General features: G+C 47.3%; 1 protein-coding gene across 1 annotated transcript; it reads right to left on the bottom strand.

Annotated features, from left to right (window-relative positions):
- Nucleotides 1-11,476: 11,476 nt before the first annotated feature.
- WNT5A (Wnt family member 5A) lies at nt 11,477-22,467 on the bottom strand. The gene is made up of 5 exons (NM_001287075.1): nt 22,413-22,467; nt 21,871-22,004; nt 20,388-20,638; nt 15,578-15,870; nt 11,477-12,075 (listed from the first exon to the last, which is right to left on the bottom strand). The coding sequence occupies exons 2-5, from the start codon at nt 21,948-21,950 to the stop codon at nt 11,617-11,619; spliced, it is 1,083 nt and encodes a 360-aa protein (NP_001274004.1). The 5' UTR covers nt 21,951-22,004; nt 22,413-22,467; the 3' UTR covers nt 11,477-11,616.
- Nucleotides 22,468-22,718: the final 251 nt, after the last annotated feature.

The following is a 22,718-nucleotide window of genomic DNA, read 5'->3' as shown; positions in this document are numbered from 1 at the left end:
CAGTTTTTTCCTATCCTCCCCCCACCCCATGTGAGCGAGGCACCTGTGTGGATGTGGCGGGCGTGTGGGTGTGCACCGAGGCCCGCTTGCCAAAGAGAAGCTTTCCCTACATCACACTACCGCTGGGCCGAAGCAACGTGGGCCAGCTTTCCTTGGCATCCCTTCTATTCACAAACGTCAGGCCCCGAAGTCCTGTTCTCCACCGTGATACAGAATCCTCATCCTGGGCTACGACATTGCTCTGCAGGAAGTCAAACTCGCCATGTGACCCCATCCAAACCACGGTGCACGTGTCAGATAACGAGGTCCAGAGACGGACAGGAATTTGCCCAGAGTCACACAGCAAAGTGGTGGCCAGGGTGCAGTCAGAATCCAGACAGTGGGAGTCCCGCTGGGGCCCTTCATGCGCATAAAGCCCACATACCGGATCCTCCCAGCGCTGGTTCCCTGGCAGAGGGAAACCTTGCCTGACACCCCCAGGGGCGCTCCGATGGCACAAGCACGAGACCCCTGAGACGTTTTCAAGGCCTCAACTTGCAAACGAGCACAGGTGATCCTGGGTCAGGAGTGAAATGTTAGATTTCTAGCATTTCTAGCTTTCCATCTTTCTCTTCCCGGCAACCCGGGGGCCCTACCATCTCGTGGGCGAAAACAAGGGCTCTATGATCAGAGAGACCTGGCTCTGCTTCTTATCAGCTCTATAGTTTGGGCAACATATTTAATCTGCTGAGGCTTCTCTTGCCTCTATAAACTAGAGACAGAATCCTTTCGTTTCGTCAGATGCTATGAGTTCAAGCAAAATAATAGAAGTAAAAATATTATGTGCTTGGTAAACGGGAGCAGTTGCTAATAAATCTGTGCCGTGGGTTACACAGATCTTCTTATGTCCACTTCGTGGACAAGAAGACTGAGGCCCAGAGGAAGCTTAGTGGCTTGCCCGGAGGGGAGCACAGTTTGCTCCCCACAGGAAGTGAAGTCAGGTACGCTGAAGGGTGTGCCTGGGATTCAGGAGTCCGGGCTGCTCTTCCCAGCCTCAGAATCTTGCTGTAAAGAGGAGGTAAGTCCCCACCCTGCTCATGTCATTGGTCTCTCCTAAGACATGGGAAGGCATGCCGCAGAGTTTCCCATGGATGGGGGAGGGTTCGGCATGTCTGAGCTGAGGCTAAGCCCATCCTCTGACTCCCCACCCTCTGCTTCTCCAGCCTGAAGCTGATCAAGAGCCTTCAAGAGCCCCCTCCCAGTGCCTTGAAGGGAGCGTCCTGCAATCTGCTGAATCAGGGAGGCTCATGAGTCATTGAAAGCCGGTGATGGAATGTGGCTGGTTTCTCCCCATGCCAGGGATCACCACCACCACCATCACCATCCCTACTAGCACTTGAGTGCGTCCTTGGTGCCAGGCTCTTTATTTACATACTTAGCAATCCTTGCCAACGCTGTATGACATTATCATTCCTTCATGTTACACATAAGAATCCTGAATGAAGCTCAGAGAGGTAAGTAACTAGCCAAAGGACACACAGCTAAGAAAAGCAAAGCTTGGAGCCAGGCTTACTTAACTCCAAGTTCTTTGTCCTCCCCTCTGCACCGTGCTTCTAGGGATGAGAGAAGGGCATCCTACTACAGGTGCTGTCCCAGGAGAGAGGGGAGATAGACCACCAAACACTCTAGGATCTTGACCCATCGGAAAGACTGTTTGCAAAGCTACCCTAGCAAATGAGACCTTGTACAGATCCCCTTTGCAATATGCCTTTGCCACCACTCTGATCCAGAGGTGGAGTCTAGTTCTCCACCTTTTTGAACCTGGACTACCCTTGGGATGCTCTGACGGATACAATGCTGCAGAAGTGTAACTTATGAATTCAGGTCTCAAGAGGCCTTGAAGCTTCTTTTCGCACCTTCATGGAATGTGGTACCAGGATGTGAAGGAGCCCAGGCCAGCCTCCCTGAAACTAAGAGATCACATCAAGAGAAAAGCCCAGGCAGCAGCCAGAATCAACCACTGACTCGTGAGTGAGGCCATGTAGGATTTATCCAGCCCCTAGGCCGACCTGCCAGGCCCCAAGCACCAGCAGCAGAACCCCAGCTAACCCATTCCAAACTGTTGACCCACAAGATCATAAGCAAATACAGTGGTGATTGTTTCAAGCCACTAAGGTTTGGTGCAATTACTGTGTGTCATTCAGCAATAAATTTATAAAGGGAATGACTTAATATCTCCTGGCCTCAGTTTTCTCATCTGTAAAATGGAGATGATGTTCATATCCGTATTTGATGAGCTTGTTAGGAGGAGTGAATGAGATGAAGCCTGTGAATTGGTTCTTGCACTGAGTCTGGCACAGATTTAGCAACATTACTGTCAGGGGGTCACCATTGGTGTGCACAGCTCTGATTCTGGCATCTGAGGCGAGTGGCATGAGGAGAGCCCTTCGGTGGGTGGGGGGAATGTGCACATAGACGGCAGCCCTGGGACAAGAGTGTGAGGTACAACTTACGGCAGGTCTCACTAGTGGAACAAAGGTTGGCAAGCATGGGGCTAGAATCTTCTTGGTTACAGGGACTTTAAGGCCATCCCAAGTTGGGCTAGAAGCCCAGGATTGCAGGGTTTTGAGCCAAGACAATGCAACACCAAAATGTCCCCAAGATCATGAAGTTCATCAGGGCCCAAAATTTAGTCCTGAACATGCCCCACCCCTGCTGAATATCTTCCCATGGCTTCCCATCCACCTAAGGAAGATATCTAGGCCCTGCCTAACTGCAGTGTGAGCTGCAATGCACCCCAACTTCATCCCCCGTGATTCCCCTTCCCCTTCACAAGCTGGCATACCCCTCAAATCACAGTTCCTTGGATGGACCTACCTCAGGTCCTCTGCACAAGCAGAGCTTTCCTTGAATGCTATTACCCATATTTCTACCACTTAACCTAGATAGTCCCTACTTGTCTCTAAGAGCTCAGGCAAAATGTCCCTTTCTCCAGGGAGCACCCTTGATATACAAGTCTGAGTTTGGCCCTCCCCTCCAGGCCCCCTCCGGCACCCCATTGTTCCCTGATATCCTGTCATCTTGACTGCTGGTTACTTGGGCAGGGCTGGACCATGTTTGCTTTGTTCACCTCTGTAGCCATCACCTAAATCAGTGCCCAGCAGACAGTAAGTGTTCATTAAATATCCCTTCCTGCTGAGTAAATGATAAAGCAGTAAATGAGTTGGAAGGGTCCTTAGAGAAAAAACAACAACAAAAAGGAAATTGGAAGCTCAGTAAGGGGAAGAAATTTTCCCCAAATTACACACAAGCTATGTCAGAAGCAGGGAAAGGCCCTGCCTTTACTGAATGAGGCCTATTTTCTTAGATGGCTGGGAGCGACCCCAGTTGATGGAAGTTTGAGCCTTCTTTGATAATGAACGTGAATGAGTCAGGACATGTCTGGACTTTCCAGAGGATGGAGTTCTCCAGGTGAAACCGCATGCTTCGCGGGAGCCAGGGTCCTCTGGAGGTGGGATGGGAAATTGTGCAAGGAACCTTCCCAACCTGTGACTTTTCAGCTTAGGGCCTTCCACTGTGTCCAGGGACTCAGTGACCGACCTGAGTCCTGACCAAGGGAGCATGACAGGTGGCCTGAAGTACCAGGGGGAGCAATGTGCTGGGTAGAGAATAACTAATTGCTCTATCAAACTCCGAGATGCCTGTCAATTGATGGAACTTTATACTTTAGTCCCAGTCTGAGGAGGGAGTTTCTGGTCAGTGCATGGCTTTCCTCCACGTGGGGGGGTGGGGAGGTCAAGGACCCAGGTTTCTTTCATGCCCTGGCTCCATCATCCTAGCACTTCAGAGCCCGCTGTTCCCAACTGGTGGAAGGGAAAGATGCCACGGAGAACTCCTACTTACTGGCTTCTCAAACCTCCCAGCACTAAAATCGACAGACACCACCTCTGTTCACATTCCATTGCTGGAAACCTGCCCTTCGGCCCTACCTAGCTGCGAGGGGACCTGGGAAATGCAGGCTTTGGGTAGAGAGCCCTCTTGCAGGATCAACTCCATATCGGTAAACGAAGAGCATGAATTTTTGGTGGACAAATCGGCTCTCGGGTCAAACTGAAGCTCTTTAAACTTCATCTATAAAATTTCTTCATCTATAAAATGAAGGTTTATAAGCATTACTTCAGAAGATGCTTGAAAATCTTATTGGAAGGAGTGAAAGATAAAACCCTTAGCGAGGGGATGTCTCAGTGGCTCAGCGGTTGAGCATCTGTCTTTAGCTCGGGGCGTGATCCTGGGGTCTTGGGATCGTGTCCCTGTGGGGAGCCTGCTTCTCCCTCTGCCTGTGTCTCTGTCTCTGTGTCTTCGGTGAATAAATAAAATCTTTTTAAAAAACACCTTAGCAAGTGCCAGGTACAGAAGATATGCTTGTCAAATATAGCTTTTCCATCTCACTTTTTAAAATCTATTAGGAAGGAGATTTGTCCGAAGCTGATGGTCAGAGGACATCTGGACTCCCTCTTGGCTTCCTTCATCTCTCGCTCTCTCTTCCTCCACCCCCTCTTCTCCATCTCCCTTCCTTTCTTCCTTTGCTTCACCTTTATGGTCCCTCTGTGTCTCCAGAGCACATCCTTCCCCTCCTAACGAGCCGCACCACGAAGCAGGTGAGCTGCCACCCGGGACCAGCCTCCACTGGCATGAGGGACAGACACCAGCTCTCCAGCCGCAACACAGGTAGCGCCGCATCCCCCGGGGCAGCCGTGGACACAAGCCAGGCCGCTCTGGACCCAGTAGTAGGAGTCCCCACAGTCACACGGAGGGGCAAGCAGCCCCAGCGCTTCCCAGCTGACCCACGGGATAGGAACAGGTGCTAAAGGAACAGAAGTCAAAAGCTCAGACCGGCTCCGAGTTAAGCAGCAGGTTTGTTTCCGCGCTCTCTTCGATTTTAGCATTGCCAACTTGCCAACGAACATCGCACGTCTCCCAGTGGGCAGTAGTCCATCGTCTGTCATCTCCCGAACTTGTTTGGCCTTGACGCGCCTACTGTTGAGCATCCCCTGGGTCTGTGAGTGATGGAAAGGTCTTCAGAAATTGCAGCTCGAGATTGAAAATCAACTGGGACACCCATTTGTTAAGCTCCTGGCAGCAGGCTGGTTAGAAAAATTTAGCTGATAATTTATTGCCTTTGTTTTTGATACTAATCCCCCCTCTTAAGCTGCTACTATTTTTAGGCTTTGGAGGTAGCCTTTTGCAGGTGATATCACATAATTTCAGTATCAAGCCTAATTGTTCTTCTGCCCATGTTTCAGCGGAGGAACAGTAAGATCAATCAAAGAGATTCAAGAATGGTGGTGAGGCTAAAACGGGAGAATGGATGTGGTTTTCATTCACTCATTAGTTATTGAGCTCCTGTGATGTGCCAAATATCTCCTTCCAAGAGACTAATCTTTTTTGTCTTATTTCTTTGTTTACCCTCATTGGCTAACTTATAAATACAGATCTTTTGGGTTTCGACCAATGGGCTTCCACTAGGGTGATTTTGCCACACACACCCCACCCCCCAGGGAACATTTGACAATGTCTGGAGACATTTTTGCTTGTCACCAATGGAAAGGTGCCATTGGCATCTCGTGGAGAGAGGCCTTGGGATGCCAGTAATCATGCTATAATGCATAAGATAGTCCCTCCCAGCCAAGAATTATCTGGTCCCAAATGGCAACCATGGTAAGGTTTAGAAACTCGGATTTAGAAGAAAAACACCTTTAAAAACCATCACAAGTGCAAGAAACTGCAGGGGACTGTTAGGTGACATAAATGGCTGGTGAACTGGACATGCCCCACCCTGGCTCAGAGGGGCAGTCGCTGCTCGGATCCGGCTGATTGTTGCTACAGGGGACCTGTGATATCATGCATCCAGGTGGCCAGCTCATCCCATTTTCCAAGCCAGAAATTCAAATTTGAATGTGCAAGTACTCATCTTGCTGGCAACTCACTTGAGCATTGTTTTAATGCTTTGCCAATCAAACAAAACCCATCTGAAATGTGATGTAGACAGTGGGCCGCAAGTTTGCAACTTCCCCAAACACTAAGGGTGCCTTCCTAGCATCAAGCTGGCCACTGTTGGGAATGTTAAGCAGAACTGGTTCACGCTTCCTGGAGGGGGCGGGGTTTAGCCTTCAGACTTATTCTAGCCCTCCCAGCAAGCTAGTGAGCACTGACTGTACTAGAACCTGCTCTAAGCACTCCAAACATGTTAACTCGTTTTATCTTTACAACTCTAAGCGGTGGGTATAATACTACCTCTCATTTTAAAGACAAAGGTTCAGGGGCACAGAGAGGTTATAAGACTTCCCCAATGTGACACAGCCAATGCTGGTACCAGGATTTGAATCCAATCTATGTTCTTAATTGCTAAGCCAGCTGCCCTATGGAAGATGCTGCATCTCCATTTCTACACAGGAACATTTGCAAGGGGCTTTTCTGGCTCATTACTCAATTCGGGCAAGTTAACAGTCCCCTGTTATACTTAGCCTGTATTCCTCAAGTGCTCAGGTCCTCAGTCCCTCCATCTAAAGCTGTGGTTCTCAACTGAGGGTGACTTTGCTCCCTGGACACATTCTGCAACATCTGGAGACATTTTCGGTTGTCACGAATTGGGGGGGGGGGGGGTACTGCTGGCATCTAGTGGTTACAGGCCAGGGATGCTGTTAAACCTCTGCCACACGGGAGAAACTCCCAAAATAAAGAATTTCCCAGCCCCAAACACCAACAGTGTTGAAGTTCTAGACACCTGGCTGGCAACCGTGCAACATGCAAAAAGTAACCAGCAGAGTATTTCAGGTGATTCAGTCTGTTTATTTCGAACATTATTTTCTCTCTCTCTCCTCAAATCCTAGTCTTTCTTCTCTTGCCCTGGAATTTCGTCATAACCCCATGTCACTATGCTCAGTTCCCACACTCAACGATAATCTCCAAGAATGACCCTTTTACATTAACAGCAGCAGAATGAATAAGAACTCAAGGTGAGCATCCGGCAAAAGAAAAATGAGCATTAGATACAAATTAAACCCTCAAAATTCAACCAAAATGTCACGCATATGCATGAAACGTGAATTTCTTTTTCTGGATGCCCTAAGCCATCATTGTACTCTGTGCCCACATCCAACTTTGATGGCCATGAACACCATCTCTGCTAAACACACACATGACTGCGCCAATTTCATAAAATGATTTTAATAGAAAAGTACAAGGTATGAACAAAAATAAATAATCTTTATCTCATTTCTAGCCCAGCAAATTGTACACTGCATATAAAACTGATCTAAGCGGCAATTTTCCTCATTTCTTTTCTGCTTTTGAAATACTGAGACAGCATTTTAATGAAATCTTCTAAATTCAAATTGATAACATTTTTTTGCTTTAAAAAAAATCATACCAACCTTTAATCATTCTACATCCATTTTTTTCCAGTTGGCTAACAAGATGTTTCACTAAAATAAATTATCCAATCATCAGGTTTAAGTGTAAAGTTTGTGCAAACAGGTAAATCAGAAGATTCATTTCCTAAGTTTTAATTCCTACATTGCCAAATGTTTCCTGTATTAAAAACTTATTTTATCATCTTTCAAAACATGGCATCTGGTTTTCCCCATTCCATAGAGACAGGGGAGACTAAAGAATACTTTTTTTAAAAAAATAAATATTTTAAAAGTATACTTTACAGTGATAATGCGGTATCTTAGACCTATGCCTTGGTGCATATTTGCATTATATATATGCTTCAAGTTAGAAGTACCTTTTCTATCTGTCTCTATTTATATTATGCACCACTCAGTCTTTGGGGACCGTTTTTGCTAATGACCTTTTGGAGTCAGCCAGTACCAGTCTCTCATTTGGAGAACTCATCCTGCTAGAGCGTCATTTTTTATAATTCCAGTGGCTTCAATAATGCTTTACAAAAACAAATTGAAAATTGGTACAGGCAAAATCATACGTGAAAAGGGTTTGGGGAGGCTACTAAAACATATCCAGTGCCAGTCTCAGGAGGTCAGCAGCTCGAAGAACTGAACAGATAAATCGGACTAAAACCTAAAACAGTCTTCCTTTTTTACTTGAGCCCATAATTACTATTTTGAACATGGCTCTGTTTGCCGCTGCCTATATATAAATTTTTTGTTAATTTTCCTGTATTGGGAAGATCTTGAATGCACTCCAGGATGAGAAGGAAAAATATGCTGACGCTCCTAAATGAAGTATATGTTTTTGCAATAAAGAACACTGGTCAATATACAACTGAGGAAAAACTGAAACAGATGTGAGTCCTAGAACCACAAGCGTTTGAATTTGCCCAGAAATGCTATTTTAAACACTCTATATGTTGGTCTACTGTTTTTTTGTGGAATAATGCATTCTTGGCATCCTTAAAAGGTTTCAATATGTTACAAGGTTATCCGGAAAGAAAAAAGCAAAGGGCTAACGTATCAATCTGGGCTGTGCGGCGCTGGCCAGATTTCGGTGTACATTTTCAGAAAGCACAAGAACTCATATTAATTGCACTTAACACAACGAACCTTTTAGTTTCCAATGAGTTTCATTCTCTCCAGACTGAGGCTTGCTTTTCATAGAAGTACTTTCAAAGGGGCATAGAGACAATACGTCCATAGTAACTTCAAACAGAGAGGTGCAACAGATGCAGTGGTAAACACAAATAGACTTTTGGACTAAAATACTGGTCATGGATAAAAGCATGTGCCTTTTCAGTTCTTCTCGGAGATGTTACAACAGCAACACGCTCTAAAACAATTAAGTTACATGCATAATGCTAAAAGAATGTGAGCAATCCTATAACCAGCTTTAAGCCATCTGCTTGATTTTTTTTTTTTTTTTTTTGAGGAACATATATAGGAAAGAGAATTCCCCTTTTGTTCCGTTACATATAGAAATCTTTTGAAGCTTCCAAAGTTTGGTTTTGGTAAAACTCTCTACTCTTCTGTTATTCTGACGTGTAGTCACTCTAAACTATCCCTCATGGTTTCTCAAAAAACCTCCACATGAAGTATCTGAAGGACAATTGAAACCACTTACCAATATACAAGTAACGTTTTATTTTATATTCTATCTTCCATTTGGCATAAGCCTTTCAATGTTTGTTTTTTAAACCAGTGAAATATACAAATCACGCAAGACAAGAAATATGTACATTAAAAGTACAGAATAAGGCCATAGAAGATATACATAATATCTGAATGACAAGTAGAATATCTTACATTAAATAGTTTCTTTTAAAAACTAGGATTGTTAAACTCAACTCTCTTCATAAACATGAATCACTAAAAAGGAACAAAATCTGGTTTAGCAAATAAAAAAAAATTACTTCATGGTTTTTGTATAATAAAAACCAAAAAAAGTGACATTTTAAACTAATTAGTGCTTTTAAATTTCAAGATCTTCTGCTTGCAATGCACTGCAACTGAGAGGACGTGAATATCTTCGTGCAATAAATTAAAGAGCCACAGGTGGCAGAGGTGATCATGAAGGCCACCGAGCCTAGGAGGGTTGCAGGAGATATGTATCTTTCCAAACTTTTAAAACAGCGTAAGTCTGAGATAAGAACACGTTTGATGGCACTTTTAGGAAAGAGGTGTCCTTTGCTTTAAAAAAAAAAAAAAAAAAATTTTTATAAACTATGTATGTCGTGAGCTCCATTTTCCTCACAGACTCAATACTGGTACTAGCAGATCTAAGAGGCACTGGTTTCCACTCTACAAAATGAACCAAGGAAATGGAAATGTTGACAATGTTTCTGAGTTCTGAATCTCTCTTCATTTCTATGTCTATGACAAATGAGTAATGCCCTTTCTGGAAAGCGTACAGAAACGGAGGTTAGAGAAAGGGGGGTGGCGCAGGGATGATAAAAGAAATCTTCAAACCAACATGCATTATCAGTTAAGACCTTCCAGATTCCTCGGAAAAAACAAGTCTGCTTCGTGATGCTCCTAGTGTGATCGCATCGGGGCCACAGCCCAAGCTCAACCTGGAAACCTTTTGGAAAAAATCCCAATTGGGTTGCAATGAAGGACAACAATGCTCTAGACCAAGAAATAACCCCAGGGTAAACTACAGATCACTGGCTGCGCTGAGATATAATTATATTTATATTTATATATAGATGTGTGTATATATATATATGTTATGTACAAAAGACTTTGAGATATCAGGCACCATTAGATATCAGGCACCATTAAACCACATCCCCCCCCTTATAAATGCAACTGTTCAAGTACACTAGGAACAGTCTTAGGGTATACCTGCAGTATAATAGGAAAAGCTGGAGTGGATAGTCTACACACAGGATCACGAGAATGAAACGCTGCAACACCTCTGGGAACTCTGTTAGCCGTGTAATGTCATTAAAACATTTAAAACTACTGCTCCTCAAAATAAAAGTTTTAGGGGGAAAAAAAATCCCTAAGTAGCAAACTGTTTCCCAAGTGGAGCTTGTAATGATTCATTTCCTGTCCCACAATCAAAGGGGACCCAGTGGAGCTGCCGTTTGGCAACGTGGCCAGCATCACATCGCAGCAAAGGCAAGGAGGAATCAGAGAGGACTTGGGGGCGAGGGGGAGGGCCGATTTCACTTTTCTCCCCTCACACAGGGCTTCTGCTCTGATGCAGCGGCCGACCTGCACGCAGTTACTTTGTTGTCTGGGCTGAGGATCTGTGAACGGAATTCGCTTATTATTTTCATCATTATCATTTATTAACCAAGCATCCCTAAGAAAATTACAGTATATTTTTCTTTTTCTGTTCAAGCCAACCTCCCCGCCTCTCTGCAAACAAAAAAAGTCTAGTACCCGGAATCATTTGGGGATCCTTTTCCAATCTGATCACCTAATTCCTGTAACAGAATCAAATCGGTATCTTGATAGAGGCATTTTTAAGGTTGTTTTTACCTTCCGGGGCTTTCCTCCCTGTTCCCCAAGTTTTCAGTAGCTACTAGTACAGGACCATCTGCAGGTAAAACATTTGATGAAAATGACACAAATGACCTATCTTCGAGGGATGTGAGATTCTCGCTGTTATTTTTTAAATTACCATTTTGAAAATGTTTCGGGCTGGCAGCCCCTAGGGAAGGATGGGGTGGGGTCTCATTTTTCTGTTTGTTTCTCAAGATCTCTCGACTTTCCCCAGAGCATTTACAATTCATTTTGGTCACAGAAGCTGAATCATGCATAGATTTGTACCACCCCCTTCCAGCTGGATGCTACCTGTCCTGTATTTGACCCCGCAGTTGAGAAAAAGAAAGCATATTTCCTTTCCCTTCTAGATGTGCACACAGGGTACATGTAATCCCCCCTCATCCTACACCATCCAAAGAAGTCTTGTCTTACCTTTTCAAAGATGCACAAAATAAATATTTGTCTTGGTTCCCACCCACCCCCATTATTGCCAAATAATAATTATAATATTAATAATAAACCACAGAGTTCTTAGATGGGAACAGAAAAAAAAATGGTTCCGGTTGCAATTCTCAGGGGAAAATAAAACAATATTAAAAAAAAAAAAAACCAGAATCACTGTACTTTCTATAAATAAGTGGGTCCTGGGAGCGGGGCTGGGTGACAGGCGGGCGGCGGGCGCCCACTATTTGCACACGAACTGGTCCACGATCTCCGTGCACTTCTTGCACTTGACGTAGCAGCACCAGTGGAACTTGCAGTGGCAGCGCTCCGTCTGCACGGTCTTGAACTGGTCGTAGCCGCGGCCGCAGCACATGAGCTCGCAGCCGTCCATGCCCTCGGACGTCTTGTTGCACAGGCGGCCCTGCGTGCCCAGCGAGCCGGTGCTCTCGTTGCGCACGCAGTAGTCGGGGCTGGGGTCGATGTAGACCAGGTCCTGCGTGGTGGGCGAGTTGAAGCGGCTGTTGACCTGCACCAGCTTGCCCCGGCTGTTGAGCCGCATGGCCGCTGCGCTGTCGTACTTCTCCTTCAGGGCGTCGCCCACCTTGCGGAAGTCGGCCAGCTGCAGCCAGCACGTCTTGAGGCTACACGAGCCCGACACCCCGTGGCACTTGCAGGCCACGTCGGCCAGGTTGTACACCGTCTGTGGGGAGATGGGACAGTCAGCGGACGCGCCATCGGGGCAGGAGCCAGGGCCCAGGCGGTGGCAGGTTACCAAAGCTCCGCTCCACCTTCCCCGTGGAGCCGAGGTCACCCGGCCCCGCCAGGGCCTGGCCTATACCCTGTGCCACCAGAAGGTGCTGTCGCCTTCTCTACAGAGTCTACAAAAATAAACAGGCTCTGGGCCCCTCACTCTTACACTCCGTCGGGCTAAACAACCCGCTTTCTTAAATGGGAACAGGAGACCACTCTGGTTGCTGCTGCTTTTCCAAGAAAATGTTACAGCAACTAATTTAGACATCCTGAATGCTCACCCCATAGATTACTCACAATTCTCTCCTCCATCACCTGGATTAATCCCCTCAGCCAGCCTCTGGGAGAAGTGCTAGCTAGTGTGTGCCCATTTCACAGAGAAGAAAAGTGAGGCCTATACAGAGTTGACTTACTTACCCAGCCACTGGAAGGTAGGGGTGCCACGATTTGAACCCAGGCAACTGGGCTGCAAGCTCATGCTCAGTCACTTGCCCGTGGGCACCCAGCTGGTTGGTAAGTGGGAGGGTGGAGAGGGTGTCCAGCCCAAGTGGGATCAGGGTTCCAATATTAATCAGTTATTACTGCTGTGTGCCAGGCACTGCCATCAGAGCCTTGATACTATTTACCTCCTTGAATCCTCCTAAATAACACCATAATGGATTAGATGATGCCATAGTGGCACAGAGAGGAAAACTGGCCTGCAAAGGCCACACAACTAGAATGTGGGGAAACCAGGCCTGGATCTCAGGTGCTCTCACTCCTACTTCCTGCACAGTCCCCAACTCTACTCCCCGCTGCCTAGATGAGAGCATCTGCACAGGAGCTAGGCTGATAGCGTGCTGTCCTAACTGTGCCCCTGAATTCCGGCAACGGGCCTCACTTCTCAGAGCCTCCTCTATCTGTGAAGGGGAACTGTAATGTAATGGTGCCAACCTCACAATATTGTTAAAAGGATAAAATTAGGGGATAAAAGGAAAGTGCTTGGCATAGGGCATGCAATCAATGAATCTGCTCTTTCTCCAAGGTGATGAGCCCACGGCATCTGGGTGCCGATCCTGGGCTCTCACCAGGTCACCCTGGCCTCCCAGCTGCAGTGCCCACTGGCCTGACCTCATGGCACTGTGCCCAGCAGCCTGGGAGGTGGTGGCCGCCTATTTATAGTCCCCACTGCCCACAGTTCCTGTGCTGGTCACCCTCCAGAGTCGGCGTAGTGCTGGCATGCTGCAGAGGGCCTCTCAGGACCCTGGAGCCTGGAGTGATCTAGAAGGCTCCTTCCATCCTGAACACCACACCAAATAGCCACCTTTGTCCTCTAAAGATTCATAAGGGGCTTTTTTTTTTTTTTTTTTTCAAAAGTGTGGGGGGCACAATGTACTCCCTTGGCATAAAGAGTTTCAGGCACTCAGCTAATGTGCAGAAGGGTTTTGCAAATGTATTTAACCTTTGCTCCCCTTTGAGGAAAATAAAAAGCTAATGCCCCAAGGCGATTCTAATAGGATTTCCTGGCACAGTGTCCCGATTTCGTCCTCTCCACCCCCACTGTCCTGGAGAAAAACTATCTTCTACATGTAACCTCATCTGTCAGAATCCAAGCTCAGCTCACTGCTCAAATAATAAAACCTACAAAAAGAGCTCACTCACTTTTCAAAAATGTAGATGTTAAACGAAATTCTGATAATATTAAAGGTGCTTTTCCAACTCTCCAAAACCCCCGTTCTCTACTTGGAAATCCCTTGACTGTCTCTCCTTGGTTGCCAGGCCCCAGATCATTTCTCCTCATGAGAGGAGTCAAAGAAATCCCCTACATGGATGAAAGTACCCAACATGGGCACAGTGGGGCCCAGAAGAGCCAACCACATCTCTGTCCTGGAGGCACTTCTGGTCTAAGGCACTGGGCACACTGTATGCACAGAGTAATGTGATGTGTCCCCTGTGAGGACAGGGCCAAGCTTTATGGGCTCCCACAGAGCGTGGGGCTGACATGCCCATTATGTGGCCTTGGTCAGCTGCCACGGGGAGAGACAGCAATGGGAGGCTTGAGAAAGGAGAGGCCACGCTCCCTCTGGAGCAATAATCTGACCCCTCAGGCCACCAGGGGCAAAAAAATCTGCCCAGTTTAGTCCTTCCCCAACACCTCCAACGTTTACCATCAATGTGAGAAGCTGGGCTAGCCGGAATCGTCTAGATCATCTTCGACTTCTCTGTTCCCTAACTTCTGCATGTCTCACAATTCAGTTAGGATTTATCAAGCACTTACTACAGGCTGACACTAAACTCCACCCTTGGACTGAACTATTCTTATTTTACTGGTGAGAGATGGTCAAGCACTGGCAACTCTGTCTGGATCCACCTCCTCTATGATCCCAGTCAGTCCTCCTATAACTCGGAGTGATAGTTAATGCCATGGCCATCCAACAGATGTGGAAACGTGGAAACTGAGGCTCACACCTAGAAAGGCACAGAATTGGATCTTAACTTAGATTTCTTTCATTCCAAAGCTGATAGCCCTTTACCTTTGAGCTGTGACGCATGAGTTTAATAAAAACGTGCCTGGGCCTGTATCTCAATCCATCAATTTTCCTCCATGGCCATGAAGCAGTTCTCTAGGGCCTCAGTTTCCCAAGCTTTAAAAATGAGGGTGTGTGGTTAGAGGGTTCTAAGGCTCCTCCCAGTCCTCTATATTTTACTCTGTGATTATCTTCCCTTTTCCTCACCCCAAAATACAGAAGAGTGAAATCTCTGACCAGAAAGTTCCTGGCACCTACCTTGGGTTCTGTGAAAAAATAATGACCCTGGTTTTCAATGCTGCCAAAGTTAAGAAAAGTTTCACCCCTTCATTTTAAAGCAGCCATAAAGTGCCATGTGTTTAACCGCAGGGAAAAAAAGGGTCTTTTTAACTATTGTGGAGAAGCTTCCCACCAGGGGAAGGAAAGAGTGGCCCCAGAAGGCTGGTGACCAGGCTTGCGAAGCTGGGCTCTCTGGGCCCTTCTGAGTGACCCTCTCTTCTGTCCAGAGCCACCCTCGATCGGCCTTGATGGGCAGACCTATAAAATTGCTGTCGTTTTCCTAGAGAAGCGCCTTAAACAAAACAAAACCCTCAGGCCTGCTCTCTAATGCCAGGGGAGGAGGCAAGGAGGAACCAAGCGAGGGGGTCGGAGAGTCCCGGGGAAGGCCGGGTCCCCCCACTGGGCACCCCCCGGGGTAGGGAGCTCCGTCGCCCCAGGGGAAGCGCAGCCACACACACGTCCCAGGGAGGAGGGCGACCTTTATGCACATCTTTGTCTCTGAGCTGAGCTGCCCAGTTGCACTGGGGACTAAGGACAGGGGCCCAGAAAGCTCCTTGTCAGGCAGCATCAGGCGCACCTTCGCGGGCGGGGCGGCGCGGGACACCCCCCCCCCCCCCCCCCTCCCCCCGCCGCAGGTGCCCCCGGGCCGCAGGTGCCCCGACTCACCCTGCGGCCGGCCTCGTTGTTGTGCAGGTTCATGAGGATGCGCGCGCTCTCGTACGAGCCCTTGGCGTGGATGCGCTCCCGCTCGCGCGCGTCCACGAACTCCTTGGCGAAGCGGTAGCCGTAGTCGATGTTGTCCCCGCAGCCGCCCCACAGCCAGTCCCGCGGCAGGTCCTTGGGGCGCGCGGCCCGGCTGCAGCCGCAGGTGGAGAGCTCGCCCTCGCGGCACGCGCGGCTCATGGCGTTCACCACCCCCGCGGCGCTCACCGCGTACGTGAAGGCCGTCTCGCGGCTGCCTGCGGGCGGGACGCGGGGTCACCGGGCGCCCGCCCCGCCCCGCCCCGCCCCGCCCGCCCCCGGCAGGTGCGCGGCGCCCGGGACCCCTGGCGTCTCCACTCTGACCCCGAGGAGCCAGAGCCCCGCGCGGGCGAGCGCCAGCCTGGCTTTGCCTCCAGCTCCTCCAAAGTCCTGGAAACTTCCTTCCCAAAACTGCGCATGAAAGAAGCCATTGAGGGCGAACAGAATGTGGGGAGACTTCCTGACACTGATTTGAACGTTTGGGGTCATTCTGAGTTAGCTCGGGCAGGGCCGCAGAAGTGGCCAGGCCTGGAGTCTCAGGCCAGGGCGGGGACCTGGGGCCTGGCTCCCCCTGCTCCATCACCACGCAGGGCCAGGCCCCTGACCTCCCCTTTCTAATCTTTTTTTTTTTTCTTTTAGTTTTTTTTTTAAGATTTTTATTTATTTATTTATTACAGACAGAGAGCGAGAAAGACAGAGAGACAGAGACACAGGCAGAGGGAGGAGCAGCAGTCTCCATGCTGGGAGCCTGCTGTGGGACTCCATCCCCGGACTCCAGGATCACGCCCTGGGCTGAAGGCGGCGCCCTGTTCCTGGGGTATCAGAGCGAAGCTTGGCCTCTTCTTACATCCCAAGTTGCTTTGGCCTGATACTTATTCAGGAAGATGGCAGTGGACTTGTAAAGCAGCCTGCTGCCTTAGAGGCTACTTCTGCAACCCAGCCACCCACCTGCCCCCCTCGCAGAGCCTCTGCCTCAAACTGTTAGAATCAATCGCAAGCAGGAAGAAAGCACAATCTAAGGGGAAAAGAAGAGTCTTCTCCTTCCCCAAACTTGTAATGTCTACTTCCTGTAGTCCCATTTGTCAGAGGGAAAATGGAGGCCATCATAGTCTACTTTAACTTTCACGCGTACTTGGAGACACTTCTATGGGTAACAAGAAGCCACTTGATAAAAATGTAGTGGTGCCAGAGAGAAAGGGTTAACCACCCCCCCCCTACCTGGGGTGGGCTGAAGCTGGGCCTGAGGGGTATGCTGGGGCACAGGGGCCTCACTTTCTTCAACTATAAAAATAAGACTATTGAACTAGATGTCCAGGAGGGAGAAAAAGGCCGCTTTTAGTGCTGAAATCCCTATATCAGAAGTTTCTCCAACCCTTAAAGAGCTTGCTGACCATCTTTTTTTTTAGCGGGGGAGGGAGGGGGTGGTCCAGCAGAAGAACAGCTGACAACAGGACTCAGCCCCAACTAAAAAGGTCAGCCTGAGGATGCCTATGCCAATTCCAGAATCCAGCAGGCTGCCCTTCCTGGGACTTGAGCTCTATACTTCAATCCACAGACATTTGTGATTCCTCCTTCCAGGAACGGTGAAGGTTCCCAGTTACCACAGACCTACCCTCCCACAATTTAAAAAATGAATGATTTGAGGAGCGTGCTGGTGGTTGGCAGGAAGATCCAGAGAGTTCCTAAGGGGTCTTCTATCTAGCTAGCTCAAATTAGAGAGGCAGAGCCCATCAGAGAGTGGAGAGAAATGAGGTGAGCAGAAAGATTCTAAAGGGAGTTATTTGAGGATCAACACTGATAGGACAGAAAATGTGGTCCTGGATGGGAGACTTGTAGAATAAGGCAGTAGCGAGAGGAAAACAGATAAACCATCCTCTGGAGCTAGAAGAACCTAAGGCACTGTCCTGTGAGTAGATCGTGCATAAAAGGGCTTTTATACAAAACCCAATAATGCGTTTTTTTTTTTTTTTTTTTCCTAATGAGTCTACCTTGAGCATTTCCTTTTTTACCCTGGAACACAAACCTGGTGGAAATCTCTTAAGCCACTTTGTCACTGCAGAGAAAACGTCAGTTTGAAAAGTGCTCTTTGGCGAGTAGCCTGTGGACACAACCATGCTGTATGGAATACTGCTGGTTCAGTTAGGTTTCCTTCCTGCGAAATCTACATCTATTTGGATCCTCACACCCCTTAAAAATGGAGCCTTTCTTATATATCTTTTCACAGTGTGGAGACAAAGAAGGGACGTAGACAAAAGCTGGAGGAAAGGTTAGCGTGATGAAAAATGAGAAGTTTCCAAAATGAAGAGTGGGCCCTTCACCAGCCAATTGTGTACAGTGCCTCCCAGGCAACTGGCACCCTAGAAAAAATGAGTTAAAGAGGGATGGAAGTGGCAGCCTGAGTTTCTCAGACACTGGCCCCATCACAGGGTCAGATTCTCACGGGCACAAACTGCGCTCGGGTCCCTGGCATACTAAGTGCTCTGGAGTGGGCGTTAGCGCCCGTGTGCATAAGGGCACGCATGCACGCACGCATACACACACACACCCCTTTAAGCATCAAAGGTGTTTTAAATTTTCCCTTAGCTCCTTCTCTTCAAACAGACTCTTAAATAGAAAACTGAAAGCCAAGTAAATTTCCCACTGTTGGGGTTGGGTCTATGTTTCCCTTCCACAAAACTCTACTCTGGTTTTCCTTCTCTCCGTCTCTTTTTTTAAATAAATAGAAGAGAAGGCCCCATCCGTGTTCCACCAAAAGCCCAGCAGCAGCTTCCTGACCCCAGAACCTGGGGGACCTTTGGCAAAGGAGGATGGTGGGCGCTCTCAGATGCCCAGGATATCAGCTAACTTGATGGTAGTATGTAGCAGGGCTCCCTTGGAGGCTGCCAGGAGGTTTTACTCCCACCCACTTGCCACCAACCCAGACGGGAGTACCACACAGCTGAGGACCAGACACTGTATTTGCAAGGGACAATTAAATATAAGCCTTTGTACCAAAGGTTCTGCTTGTTCCCTGAGGAAGCAGGCTCTTTGAATCTTGGACCACATTTTAAATAAATCTCTAGCAGAACTCAAATCCACTTAGCAAATGATAGCTTATTCTGAACATTTTGGCCCAAAAGAGGCTACAAATGAAGAGGACCTTAAATCAAAGTTGTGTTCGAGTCACTACACAGAAAAACTGTTCCAATGGGTATTTTGCCTCCTGGTTACCATAAAAAAAAAAAAATGTATGGCTTTTGCAAACTCATATACATGTGAAAAAATGCTCCCTTAGTTTGAGAGGAAAGGAGCTTAGGGGAATATATAACGCAAAGGTGAGAAGGGAAAGCTGACAACTTACCATTCTGATACAGCTAAAAAAAAAAGAAAAAGTTTTGAGCTTACTCACAATATCACAGTGCAGAAGGGAATCTTCCACCACCCCCAGTTAACTACATAGGGCAGTCCTCGTTCAGGGAAAGCTCCTGTGTTCCTGCCGCTCAACTCCTGGATTCAGATCCCAGTATATACATTAGCACATTTTAATCATTAACAGGAAGGACAAAGCCCTATGAAACTGCCAGGCTGAGGGCTGCAGACCATTTTGCCATTCAATTAGAGGAATGGCTTCCAGTCCTGTATTATTTTAGTATATGAAGTCGCTTGGCTCAAACATCCACTGACAACTCTTTTTTGTTCTCAATGAATGCACTTTTCAGGGTTTTTAAAAAAGCATTTTATCCATCCGTGACGGATATTAAGCCAACTTTTTTATCTTCAGTCAGTCTAAACAGTTAATTGCTTTGATAAATGGCTTCTTATTTTAGGAATCACCGCGGTCATATTAATTATAAGGGCTTGTTTGCATAAAACTAAATGGACCTAAAACATTCTCACTAGAAAACACACATAGGATCACATCTGTCAGATAGTATCCTATGCTATTAAGCCAAACCAGAGGCAAACTGATTTTCCAAATTCTTTGCCTTTAGCCCCATTTTAATGCCACCTCCTCCCTGCACGGAATAACAAGTTCAAGGATACGTTTAACATAAAGAATCTGACTGTGAGCAATACATTTAAGTTGTTTTTTTTTTTTTTTTTTTAGTTTCTAGGCTGAGATCTGAGGCATGTGCTTTTTATATCAATTGCCAAAATCGCAACGTAAATTGGATCACTTCTAATTAAAATTCTTTCTGGGACTAAAAATAAAGTTTTAACATATATATCTCTATGGCCTCAGGAAATATCTATATTAGGAAAATTAAAACCTTATTCACTTCCAACATAGCCAACATTCGAAAGATGACAGTATTTAGTTTGATGCGTGGGCCATTTGAATTGTGGCTTAAGAAACTTCTAACCGTTAAAAAGAGTTTTGAAGCTTAAAAGGATATAAATGACTCATCTTTCCTCACCTCCTTTTGAGAAACCAAATTAAGCGTTCTGCTTCTCTTCTAAACAAAATGCTTTTAAGAAAAATTGAGTGTTTGGAAAAACGAAGGTGTCTCTGATGCTTCCCTTCTCATTTGGTTAAAGCAGCCCAAAACTTATTATAATCAAGGTGTGGGAACAGGAATTAACGTGCAAGTAGTTGTAGTGACTAACGTTCCCCAGCCGTCAGCCTGCTGGGAGATTCCCTCCTTATCAAGCTTGTAAGTACACACTGAAGCCCCCCCCCCCCCTTTTTTTCTTTTTCTCTTTCTTCAGGAGAACACTTGATCCGTATTTAAAAATATGTTAAATGGTTTCCTACCTATCTGCATGACCCTGCCAAAAACGGAGGTGTTATCCACGGTGCTGCAGTTCCACCTCCGATGCCGGAATTGATACTGGCACTCTTTGATGCCCGTCTTTGCGCCTTCTCCAATGTACTGCATGTGGTCCTGATACAAGTGGCACAGTTTCTTCTGTCCTTGAGAAAGTCCTGCCAGCTGGCTGCAGAGAGGCTGCGCTCCTATGATATATACTTCTGACATCTGAACAGGGTTATTCATACCTAGCGACCTAAAAAGGGGAGGGGGGAGATGTGCATTCAAGATTTACGTGAACTCTTGAGGTAGGCCCCCTGAAAGCATGTCAGCAATACATAGTTTTAAGCACACAGATGCTTTTTCTCTCCTGCTTGTCCTCATGACAAAGTATGAGAAGGGCTTCATAAAACTTCTCTGTTTCAACTGCACTCAGAAAACGGAGGTATTGTGTAGTCCCCACCCCGCCATCTGGCTCCCCAGTTAGGTTTTCACTCCCTTCTTTGCCCTCATTGCCATATACCTGAACCAATATTTCCGAAATCACTCAGAAGAGGGGGGAATGGCGGTTTTTGGGGACGGGCCTCTGACATGAGAGAAAGTGACTCACTTTGCCCCACAAATTGGACCGATGTGCCTTGGAAACGTATGAATGCCGAAAGTAGACACAATTAGACACGGGGAGGAGATAGCAGCTCCCTCTGACCGATGGAAGAACAGGGAGACAAGTATAGAGGCTGCAGAAAATCCACCATGTTCTCTGGACATTTTAAAAGGGCTCCTTATGTGATTGTGAGAGACCCAAGACAGGGTATCCAGTGAATACAAGTCATGTTTGACAGTCAGAAAAACACTGTTCATTTACAGGGGAAAAAAATATCCAGAACACCGTCAAAAATAATCCTCTGGATATACTGCAGTCTGTCTACACGGGCCCCTAACCAGGGAGAAACGCTCACTTAGGGACGGTTGACTACTTCACGTTCACCTCCTTTTGATCAGATTTCAAGCCCCAGTCCTCGCCCACTTGCAGTGTAGCTGTCTTCCTAGAACACTCTGCCTACCTCAGACCCCGAAGGTTAGTAACCACAATGACCAAAAATAAAAGCTGGAGCTGACTTTTACTACCTCGAGGTGGCAAAAAGTAAACTTTATAGATAGGCTCACAATTATTAGAGACGTGAATTTCGGTCCCCTTTTATTACATGATGTACTACAAGCAGACATCCGAACAAGGGCCTCATAGAAAAAGGTGTAGATTTATAGGGTCGCATTCCCTACGGAGCTACAGATTAAGCCTGACGATATTAACAACTTAAAAAAAAATCCGATTTCCAGATATACAAACAAATCATATTAGGCACGTCTGTATTAAAGGCACTCAAACTCATGATTCTGCTTTAAATACTGCAGCATCGTACACATGAATCTTTTCTTAAAAAAAAGAAATAAAATAAAACAAAGCATATGTACTTAGAAGGAACTTACCACCAAGAATTGGCTTCTATTACAACCTGGGCGAAGGAGAAAAATATGGCCAAAGCCATTAGGAAGAACTTGGAAGACATTGCACTTCCAGCCGTCCCCAAAGCAACTCCTGGCCTTAATATTCCAATCGACTTCTGGAGAGGGAAGAAAGGAGCAGATGTTTATTGCCTCTCAGATAATTTTCGAGCATACAAGTTTAAACAACGGAAGCATCCGGGGTCTCTTAAGTTTACTGTTGATTGACTGCGCTTCTCCTCCGTTGAGTTTTTTGATGGCAAGATATAGGCAGTTTCTTTTTCCAAATTAATCCACCCACGCAACCTCACCAGGAAATCTGATTTCGCTGGGATCCTGCGCGCGGGGCTCGCCAGCGATTACAAACATGTCCCAATGCTGTGGAGCCAAAGCCCCGGTGCCAAGCGCTGCCTCTCTCCTGCTCGGCCGCTTCCCGCACCCCCTGCTCCCCTCTAGTGCGCGCTCTGCGGGGTCCCCGCTCGGGAATTCACTCGGGAACCCGCAGCCACCCGCGTCCGCTCCCCGACCTGGGCCGAGCAACAAGTGGAGCCGGAATTAATTCCATGGGCGAGAGGAGCGCGAAGGCGAGTGGAGCACGCCGCCGGCGGCTGCGGAGGAGGCGGGGTGGCCGGCGCGGGGGTGGGGTGGGGGTGGGTGGGGGGTGGGGAGGGGGCAGGACGCGGGAGGGAAGGGCAGGGGTGGGGGGCGAGGCCCCGGGGAGCGGCGCGCGCGCGAGTGCCCAGCTGGGAAATGCAGCTCGGAATTAACAGCGTATGTTTCCTAATCAGTTTACAGGCCGCTCTGGGGGGGAAGCCGCTTCCAGAGGGTGTGGG

The sequence above is a fragment of the Canis lupus genome, chromosome 20 (assembly GCF_011100685.1).
Source record: "Canis lupus familiaris isolate Mischka breed German Shepherd chromosome 20, alternate assembly UU_Cfam_GSD_1.0, whole genome shotgun sequence".
NCBI lineage: Eukaryota > Metazoa > Chordata > Mammalia > Carnivora > Canidae > Canis > Canis lupus.
Note: the sequence above shows the minus strand (reverse complement) of the source record. Positions and strands in the feature narration are given on the sequence as shown.